At 40.1% G+C, this 11,123-nt stretch overlaps 1 protein-coding gene across 2 annotated transcripts in view; it reads left to right on the top strand.

Annotated features, from left to right (window-relative positions):
• Positions 1 to 1,760: 1,760 nt before the first annotated feature.
• Positions 1,761 to 11,123, top strand: part of LOC109914223 (cAMP-responsive element modulator-like) — a 31,068-nt gene continuing 21,705 nt past the window's right edge. Inside the window, exon 1 of one of the 2 annotated variants that reach the window (XM_048611042.1) lies at positions 1,761 to 1,846. In XM_048611042.1, coding sequence (XP_048466999.1) covers positions 1,816 to 1,846 — 31 coding nt within the window. In that variant the 5' untranslated portion in view covers positions 1,761 to 1,815. The remainder of the gene's footprint in view (positions 1,847 to 11,123) is intronic. The other variant, XM_020513804.2, reaches the window with a different exon arrangement.

Genomic DNA, 11,123 nt, shown 5'->3' with positions numbered 1-11,123 from the left:
TGAAAGAAAATCACATGGCACTATTTGTACAAAATGCAGGAGAGTTCCCACTGCATCTTAGGCCAATTACTTTCCTTCAAACAATATCACTAATTTTAGAAAAATGTTTGGTTATTCCTACATTGTTGCTTATGGGTACTTGGTATATGCAGATTGTTTATGCATTTTTGGCTGCTAAATGCTTGGGAATGTGTATGGTCATGAAAGGCACAATTTAACATCAAGTTTTTTTTTATTTTGGCCATTGCTGAAAAATCAGGTCAGGACAGAATTAAACTTGACTGCACTTCCTACCATCAACAAATACACTATCACCTCTCCTTGCTTTGACTCATACATGAAGAAAAGCAACAACTGGCACCCAGTAAACAGCATCTGTGAAGGATGAATATGTGGTATTCTTTACGATAGAGGGCTGTTGTAGCTGGGTCATTAAGCATAGTCAAAGCTGAGAATAACCGATTTCTAATCATTTTGGGAATTTAGGATTATGAGGAAAAGGCAGGAAAGGAGTTGAGGATTATTAGAAATTCGCCACGATCTCATTGAATGACAGCAGACTCAAAGGGTCTATATCTGCTCCTTTGTCTTCTGGTCACTTATAATAGAGGATAGTAGATAGCTACTTGATAGTAGAGTCATTATAGAAGACTCCCTCTATCACTGCGAAGATTGAGAAATGACTGACAGGGCAGTAATTGGTTGGATTGAATTTGTTCTGTTTTTAGTAGGCAGGACATACCTGGGCATTTTTACATTGCCACATAGATGCCAGTGTTGTAGCTGTACTGGAACAGCTTAGTTAGTGGTGCGGCTTGTTCTTGGAGCACAAGATTCTTATCCAACTAGGGTAAATTATCAAGGTCTTTTTCCCAGGGTAAGGGAATCCAAAACTGAAAGGTGAGAGGGGAAAGATAAAGAAAGGATGTAACGGGCAACTTTTTTGTGCAGAGGGTGGTGCATGTATGAAATGAACTGCCACAGGGGGTGGTGGAAGCTGGTGTAATTACAACATTTAGAAGGCATCTGGATGGGTATATGAATAGGAAAGTTTAGAGGGATGTGGGCCGAATGCTGGCAAATGGGACTAGATTAATTTAGGATATATAGTTGGTGCAGATGAGTTGGACCAAGGGGCCTGTTTCCATGCTTTACAACTCTAGTATGTATTTTCCTTAAGTCTTGATTGACTTCTAACCTGGTCCTTAGTCAGAACATGCTAAAAGGAATGAAACTGCAGTTAGCATTACCGGAGCTGTTCTGAGAGGAAGAAGGCTCAAACAGATATATTTTATGGTTGGTAGAAATATCAGACTTTCCTTAAACAAATATATTTTTCTGTCATATTGAGGCAAATGGCAATCATTTTCTTATCTGTGGAAAATTTTGGAAAACTGTTAAATGCTAAACAGAGAAAATTACCAATATTGATCCAACAATCCCTTTACTTCGTAATAGCCAAGATTTCTTCAAAGCATTTTCTTTGCTTAGAAAACTACAATTATGTATGAGTAAAAGTCACTTTAATGTTTATTGTATTGAAACTAAATTTTCAGTTTGTAGGCATGCTTTGCCTTCTAAAAAAGAGCTATTAAATAATGAAAGTACAATGAAAGTTATTAAATCCTACATTTACAAATTATTATTTTTGACATTTGCAGTGTAGGAAATATCCAGTTAGGAATCTGTTGTTGTAAGGCATTGATGTCACTCTGATGTCATTGTTTCTTATTGTAATCCTATAAAAGCATATTGCTTAAGAGCCTTTCGTGTAGAATGGGTGGAGACAGATAAGCAGTCTGCAAAGGGTTAGACATGGCTGTGACACAGAATGATACAGAAACAGGTAAAGTGACAGCAAAAGATGCAAAACATTTTGTGTATATATACAAAAGGAACTTATCAATTTTGAATATTTCAGTAAATAGTTAAACTTACATGTTCAGATTTCAGTTTTGGCAGTGCATACGTGCATTTTGATAAATTAACATTTAGCTGAAATTATTTCTCATTGAGTTTCCTGATTTTTTGTTATGTTGCAGATTAGTATAAATGGGTGAAAATAATAAGTGTAATTTGTTCTATTTTGTAGTATTATTTTCCTATGTCACAGGAAACCTTCTAATTGGGTACAAATGTAAGGTAATGTGCCTGATATTATATCAAGCTCCATTTGTTGTTTGTTCCCTAGAAGATAGCTCAAGTTTTAAATTTCACGCAGTATTTTGCATTTTGTTGTAAAGGCTTTCTGCTGTACCAGTTAACTTTCAACTTACATGTTAAACAAATGACACATTCTGGAAAAGCAAGCTACCTTATTAAACTTTGTATATATGTGTGTACTGTATAAATTAATTTAAAGAAGCATGATTTGCTTGTGCTGTGAGTTAATTAAATATCAGATATGCAGTAAATCTCTAAGCCATTGCTTTAATGAAGAATTTGATGTTGCACTTTCCCTCCTTTCTGTGTGTTTTACATGGTAAATTCACACCCTATTGAGTTTAGCTTGCTGACGTCATTAGATTTCCTGGAATTTAGTGTCAACGGAGAAATGTAAATATTCAAAAGAAAAGGAGGCACTTATTGACGTCTGAATAAAACACAAACTTATTTTGTGTGTTGCTATAGTGTTTTGCCATAAATGTTAAAACCACAAAGAAAATGTTTGTTCCACTGTAACAAAACTGGAAATGAAGTATTTCTGCAGTTTGGCATATATTTTCATATTTATGTAAAATTTAACCAATTTTACTTTAAGGCATTCTGTTTTCTCTTCCTTAATTGTCACTTCTGTTAAAGCAATCAGTGATAAATAATGTGTGTGAGATCCTTTTTTTTGATTGTTCTAGCAATAATCCTGAGTTTAAAGTGGTAATGGGGCCTTTTCTTTCAACTCCTTCAGTATTGTAGTGATAGGATTTCCTTAAGGTGGTTAGGAAAGGAAGTTCAGTGACAATGTTCCCGAGTCAAGTTGGTCTGTGACTTAGTAAATTTAGTGGAGGTTTTTCTCATAATTGTTTGTGGGATGGCAGAGAGACTGCAAGGCTACCATTTATTACCCATCTCTCAGTGCCCTGAGAAGATGATGGTGGCTGTCATCTTGAACTAATGCAACCTCCGAGGCGTAGGCGTACCTATAGGCCTTTTTGAAAAGGAGATTTGGCTTTTTGGCCCTGGACAGAGAAGAAACAGCAATGTATTCTTAGATCAAGATGGTGTGAAACTTGATGGGTAGCCTGCAGATGGTGCCTTTCCCATGAACTTGTTACCCTTGTCCCTTCAGGTATAAGTGATTTGGAAGGCGCTGTTGAAGGGTACTTGGCAAATGGATGCAATGAATCTTGCAGATGGTACGCACTGATTTCACAATACAGTTGATGCAGACAGTAAATGTTTAAGGTGGCAGATAGAGTGTGGATAAAGTGTCCTGTTTTCTCCTTACATTGACATAGAACATAGAACAGTACAGCACAGGAACGGTCCCTTTGGCCCACAGTGTTGTGCCGAACATGACACCAAATTAAACTAGTTCCTTCTATCTGCCCTTAGTCCATATCCCTCCATTCCTTACATATTTATGAACCTATCTAAAAGCCCCTTAAACGTACCTATCGTAAGTGCCTCCACCACTACCCCTGACAGCACGTTCTAGACTCCTGCCACACTCTGTTTAAAAAACTTACCCCTCACATCTCCTTTGAACTTTCCCCATCTCACGTTAAATGTACGCCCCCTAGTATTAGACATTTCAACTCCAGAAAAAAGATTTGACCATCAACCCTATCTATACATCTCATAATGTTACAGACTTCTATCAAGTCTCCCCTCAGTTCCACCACTCCAGAAAAAACAACCCAAATTTATCTAGCCTCTCCCTATAGCTCATACCCTCTCATGCAGGCAGCATCCTAGTAAACCACTTCTGCACCCTCCCACCACTCTATCTACTTGCGTGGCCGCTTGCACGGATGGACTTGAACCCCAAGATCACTCTGTACATCAATGCTGCTTAGGGGCCTGCCATTAACTGTATACTTTTCCTTAACATTTGATTTCCCAAAGTGCAGCACTTCACACTTACCTGGATGAAACTCCAACTGCCATTTCTCCGCTCATATCTGCAACTGACCTATGTCCCACTATATCCTTTGACAACTTTCTAAACTATCCACAACTCTACTGATCTTTGTATTATTCTGCAAACTTACTCACCCATCCATCTACATTTTCACCCAGGGCGTTTATATATATCACCAAAAGCAGAGGTCCCTGTATGGATCCCTGTGGAACACCACTAGTCACGGACTGCCAGCCAGAAAAATACCCTTCCACCACTACCCTCTGTCTTCTGTGGCAAGCCAATTCTGAATCCATGCTGCCACATCACCGTGGATCCCATGTATCTTAATCCTCTGGATGAACCTACCAGGAGGGACCTTGTCGAAAGCTTTACTAAAATCCATGTAGACAATATCCACTGCTCTACCCTCATCGAACACCTTTGTCACTTTCTTGAAAAATTCAATCAAGTTAGTAAGACATGACCTGCCCTGGACAAAGCCATGCTGACTGTCCCTAATTAGGCCATGCTTTTGCAAATGCACATAAGTCTGATCTCTAAGAGTTCTTTCCAATAGTATCCCAACCACTAATGTGAAATTCACTGGTCTATAATTTCCTGGATTATCCCTATTTTCTTTCTTGAACAGAGGAACAACATTGGCTACTCGTCAGTCCTTCAGGACCTCGCCAGTGGCTAGTGAGGATACAAAGATCTTGGTCAAGGCCCAAGCAATCTCCTCGCTTGCTTTTCTCAATAACCTGGGGTGGATACCATCCGGCCGTGGGGACTTAATGCTCTTCAAGAGAGTCAACACCACCTATTTCTTGATCTCAAAATGCCATAACATATTAGCATGCTCCACACAATCTCACTATCCTCCATATCCTTCTCCTGGGTGAATACCGTCACAAAGTACTCACTTAGGATCTCGCCCATATCCTCTGCCTCCAAACACCAGTTCCCTTCTTTATCCTTGAGTCGTCCTACCTTCTCCCTAAGTTATACTATTATTTTAAATGTATGTATAGAATGCCTTGGGATTCTCTTTAACCCTACTTGCAGGTCATTTCATGGCCCTTCTTGCTCTCCTAATTCTCTGCTTGAGTTCTTTCCTGCTTTCTTTATATTTCTCATGGGCCCTGTCTAGTTTTAGCTTCCTAAACCTTACATACACTTTTCTTGGTAATATTAACCTTCCTGAGTGTTGTTGGAGCTATATTTGGAAAGAAAAATGTACAGTATTTCTTCACACTCCAGAATTGAGCACCCAAATGTGTCTTCAGTGGTGGGGCCTCTGTGTTTCATAATTTAGATAAATTACTTGGATGAAGCAGTCAAAGGCATGATTGCTAAATTTGCTGCTAGTACTCAACCAACTCTCCTTATTTAAGGAAGGGTGTAGCTGTGTTGGAAGCAGTTAATAGAAGGTTTATCTGACTAACACATGGACTGGATGAGTTGTCTTATGGAAAAGAGTAGGACAGTTTAGCCTTGTATATTTATAAGAGGTGATTTGCTTCAAGTATATAAGATCTCAGGTAGATGTGGAAATGTTTCATCTTCAAGGAAAAGTCAGAGCTCGGGTTCCTTGATCCAAAGTAAGAAGTTGCCCTTTTAAGATTGAGATAAAAAGAAATTATTTCTCATAGAAGTTGTGAGCCTTTGGAACTTCCTTCTTCAAAAGGCAGTTCAAGACCTGCTCCAGGGCTTGACTATAAATGTTGAAGGGGGACAACTGCATTGTTGGAGGTGCAGTCTTTCAGATGAGATGACATCAATTCAAGGCCTCATCTGCCTGCTCAGGTGAATGTAAAAGTTTCCATGGCACTATTGTGAAGAAGATAAGGAGATATATCCTTGTGTGCTGGCTATTATTTACCTCTCAGCCAACATCACATAAACAAATTTAAGTGGTCAGTGCAACATAGTTGTTTGTGAAGGTTTTCTGAACGTATATTGGCTACTACGTTTCCGACACTACAGTGGTGATTACATTTTATGAAATACTTCATGGTGTTATGACTGAGACTGGAGGAATGCACTGTCACTCTTGCCCCACCACTCCATGAATCACAATATAAAATAAGAATAATTTTCCTGGTTACGGAAATTACCATTTAAGTACCTTATCTATATCAGGTTTTAAATAAAAAGAGGTCCACCAATGATTTTTCTTAATAAACATAGTTATTGGCTTATGATTAAAATGAAACTTCTTCTCCAAAGACCACAAGTTGATCTTTTCTCCTTGGTGGAGGGGTCAAAGATTGAAGGTAGGCTGCGGAAAGTTTCGAGGAGATGTGAGGAAAAACATTTTCACCCAGAGGGGGTGCGAATCTGGAACTCACTTCTTGTAAGATTAGTAGAGGCAGAAAGTCTCATGACATTCAATTAATATTTAGATGTGCACTTGAGATGCAGAGGCATACAAAGTAATGGGCTAAATGCTGGAAGATGGGATTAAAATAGATAGGTGGTTGTTTTTGATTGTCTCAGCCTCAGTGGGCTGAAGGGCCTTTTACTGTGCTGTAGAATTCCGTGACTGAGTAATCTTACTGTCTTTTGACTAGGTGCAAGTTGTGCCGGGCTTCTTGGATGGATTCTTGTCATGAAGCTCAGTGAGATTTCTTGTCATATTTTACTAAATTTGCATTAATTACCTTCCTCACCCTGATGGAGCTCTCATGTCCAATTCTAGCCCCATCTTAACATGCACCGTTCCCAGAATATCCACCAAAAGGCTGGCATTCCTTGTGCCGTCACCATCTTAAAAAGTCCGTTGTGCACCTAGGCAAGCACTATTTGGGTACACAATGTGGAGCTCGAGGAGCACAGCAGGCCAGGCAGCATCAGAGGAGCAGGAAAGTTGATGTTTCGGGTCGGGATCCTTCATTTCTGAGTGCACTGTCTGAAGCTGCCTTGCATAGTTCCTAACATTTGCCACAGATGCGACACGGCTAAATTGGCATCCCATAATGCGGGCAGGGACATGAAGGTCCTGCTGCACGGCTGGTACAGATGTGGTCTTCCTCTTCCCCAGGGACCAGCAGTGGAGGTATGACACCACACCATGCCAGCCTGTTCTGAAGTTGCCATCCAGGTCCATGTAGTCTCAGCTGTCAGGAGGAGTGCATAGTAATGTAGAAAGAAAGTCAATGTCCTTCTCCTCTCCACCAGCTTAATTACCACCAACTTCTCTCCAATATCTCACACTCACTCTTTCTCTGCAAATATCAAATTTGATTAATTCTTTAACTCTTAGGATGATCCTGGGGATAGTGGAGCTCGAATATCAGTGCACTTTCCCAATTGGGTAGTGACAATTCAATGAAGATACAATAACTGATTAACATACAGTCAGGAATATGGAAGCATAAATCCTTATTCTTTTAAATATCCCCAAAGCACACAGTAAAGAGAAAAGTTACATTTCTGCACAAATTCTTTTTCTAAGAAAAGCACTTTGGTCAATCAGCTACTCTTGAAGGCAAAAAGATAAAATACAATGTTCTAAAATCTATTGCTTTGGTATTCTAGCAAGTGTCATCCAATCACTAGACATGCACTGTTGGCTGTAGAGTTTTGCAGGCTTATCTTGCTCAGGAACATAGGATATCGAACAGTACAGCACAGGAACAGGCCCTTCAGCGCACTATCTTTTGTGCTGACCATGATGCCATTCTAAACTAATCCTATCATTCCTTGCCTGTTCATGTGTCTGTTTAAGTACCTCTTGAACTTTGCTATCGTATCTGGTTCTACCACTTCCTCTGGCAGCGTGTTCCAGGCATTTACCACGCCCTGCATTTTTAAAAAAGAGACTTTTCTTCCACATTTCTTTGAAACTTACCTTAAACCTATGCCCCCTAGTATAGGACATTTCCACCCTGGAAAAGAGACTTCAACTATCCACCCTGTCCATATCTCTCAAACTTTGTTTTAACCAGCACCTTTATGAACTGGCACTATTGATAAACTGGCAGAAAATATATACCTTAAACACTGTGACGTTTAAGGTATTATTCTGTACAATTATTGTAGCTTTTTAAATGTATTTACCTCAATGTAAATATACTTGTTGTTCGATCAAATGGCCACATGAAATATCAACAGTTGATTCAATTTCAAGTCAATTTTTACTCAAATACAGCGTTACCCGAAAAGCCTGAGCAGTCAGTTAAGGGTGTGAATGAGAAGGCTTTCTGCTGGTAAGTTTTATTCAAGGTAAAGTTGCATTATTATTGAAGTGATTTATGCTGTAAATGAGGTATAACAGTGATGTGTTTACCCCTACTTGCCTCCCCTCCGCATTATGTTTCTATTACGGTGTGTTTTCATATTGATTATGTGGACCCCTTGATTATCCAGAATATTTGACCAACTGGCACACCTCTTGATTATCCAGAATATTTTATTAACCGGCACACTCCTGCTCCAATAGGTGCTGGTTAATAAAAGGTTTCCGTACTTCTATCAGGGTGCCCCTCAGCCTCTGACACTCTCATGAAAACAATCCAAGTTTGTCCAACCCTTCTCATAGCTAATACACTCCAATCCAGGCAATACCCTGGTAAATCTCTTTTGCACCCCCTCCAAAGCTTCCACATCCTCCCTATAGTGTGGCAGCCAGAACTACAACACGAATCCAAATGTGGCCTAACTAAAGTTTTATACATCTACAATATGACTTTCCAACTTTTTTATGCAATGCCCAACCATTGAAGCCAAGCATTCTGTACACCTTCTTTACTACCTTATCCACTTGTATTGCTACTTCCCAGGAGCTATGACGTGCACCCCAAGATCCCTCTGTATATCAATACTTCTAAGGATTGTGCCATACTGTATACTATAATAGAACATTGAGAAGTTTTTCCGATCACTTTTTCAGAAGAACAAGTAAGTTTCATGCTGAACTCAACATGAGGGTTTACCTTTCAAAAATGGGGAGATCAGCTGGGCATCCCTTCCCCACTGGCATTTTGTCTCACAGTCAGTTCTAGATAAAAAAGAACTCTCCTTCAATAAAAAGAACTGCAGATGCTGTAAATCAGGAACAAAAACAAAGTCGCTGGAAAAGCTCAGCAGGTCTGGCAGCATCTGTGAAGAAAAAATCAGAGTTAACGTTTCGGGTCTTGACTGATGCATATTTCTTAAGAGTTCTTCAGGCTGAACTCACCCAGGCAAGTGGAAAGTATTCAGTCACACTCCTGACTTGTGCCTCGTAGAGGGAAAATGGGCTTTGGAGAGTGAAGACATGAAATACTTAACACAGAGTTCTGGGTATCTGCAACCTGGTCTTGTCTTGTCATAGTTATACAGCTAGTCCAGTTAAGTTTCTGGTCCGTTGTGTGCCACGGGATATTGATGGTGAGGGATTCAGTGATGGCAGTTCTGTAGAATGTCAAGGTGAGTTGTTTAGGTTTTCTCTCATCTCTTATTAGAGATCATCGAATAAATATATAGCACAAAATGGAGCCTTTCAGTCCATTGTGTCCATTCTGGGTCGCTGAAAGTATCTAGTCTTACTGCCCTGCCTTTTTCCTGTACTATTCCTGCTAATGTATACTCCTCAGATAATTAAGCAGTTAATTTCTGATGGCCTTGATTGAGTTATCATCCACTACAGTGTCAGGTAGAGCACCCCAGACCCTAACCACACACTGTTTAAGAAAACAATACTTTCTCTCATGTCATGTGAGTCACCTTGAATGAGTGTTCTCTGGTTCTTAACCTTTCCTCCCTATCTACTTTGACTAGGTTCCCTAAGGATTTCCAAAACGTCTTGTCAATTATCCTATTGATCTTTTATTTTCCTCAACCCTAGATCTTTGGGCACAATATGCCAGTGGGTCAAGCAGTCTTTTACACAGAATCATCGTAATTTCCTTTGAGTCAATACCTGGTACTTGTGTGGCATGAATGTTACTTGCTACTTTTCAGCCCAAACTTGAATATCACCCAGGTCTTGCTGCATTTAAAAATCTAATTGATTACAGGAAACTATCAAATACTTGTTGGAAAATAAAGTTATATTTTCTGCGAATTAACTTTGTTGATCAGCAACTTGCAAGTTAGGTGTCACATTTCCTCTGTCTCTAAAATGTATTTTAGAAGGGTAGTCGTTGGTAGTAAAGCAGTATGCTTTTCTGACTTTATTTCTTTCTATCTGCTAGTAGGCATCTTATAACCCCTCTTCTAACAGGTGGTAGAGGATCAATGGTGAACGTTAAGTTGTTAAGTAGATTAATGTGTGAAAACTGACCCCAACCTGCTTGGGGTCAACTTCCATATTAACTGTGCAGAGGGTCTGTGGGTAATTGAGTAACTGGTTCTCCAGCAGGCATTCTATAAACATTCTACATAAGTGGGTGTCTGCCCTTGTATTTTTAGAATCCCTACACTGCAGACAGAGGTCATTTGTCCCATTGAGTTTGCACTGACCCTCTAAAGGGCATTCCACCCAGATCCACTTCCCCACCCGATCCCCATCACCCTACGTTAACTATGACCAGTCCACCTAACCAGCACATCTTTGGACTGTGGGAGGAAACTGGAAACCCGTGCAGACAAGGGTAGAACCTGTAAACTCCACATGACTCTTACCCAAAGCTGCAATTGAACCAATGTCCCAGCACTGTGAGACAGCAGTGCTATTCACTGTGCCACTTTGCAGCCCCAATTGGGGCCCATTGAATTCCCTGTTTTTAGATTTTGGGAGCTGTTGAATGTATCCGCTGGCGGTTGGGTTTCACTGAGCTCTGGAGGTGGAGTAATAGTAAATGATGTTTAGAGACTGTTTATGGTCCCACAGTTGGGTTAATGTTTATCCTCACCCCTGGTGCAAATCTTATGGCAAGAACTGTTGACCTGCAACCCTTATGAATGGCCTCTCCTCCCTCAAATGGCCTTCCCATAATCTACTGATTGACATCGCTGTTCCTCATCTTTCCTTCTCTCCTTTGCTGTAGCATGCCATCTTGGTAAGTCCACCTTGGTAAGTCCAAATATTTTCTGAATGAAGGTTCCATCCATGGTTTCTGCCACTGGATTTCCG

The sequence above is a fragment of the Rhincodon typus genome, chromosome 2, assembly GCF_021869965.1.
Source record: "Rhincodon typus isolate 14 chromosome 2, sRhiTyp1.1, whole genome shotgun sequence".
Taxonomy (NCBI): Eukaryota; Metazoa; Chordata; class Chondrichthyes; order Orectolobiformes; family Rhincodontidae; genus Rhincodon; species Rhincodon typus.
Note: the sequence above shows the minus strand (reverse complement) of the source record. Positions and strands in the feature narration are given on the sequence as shown.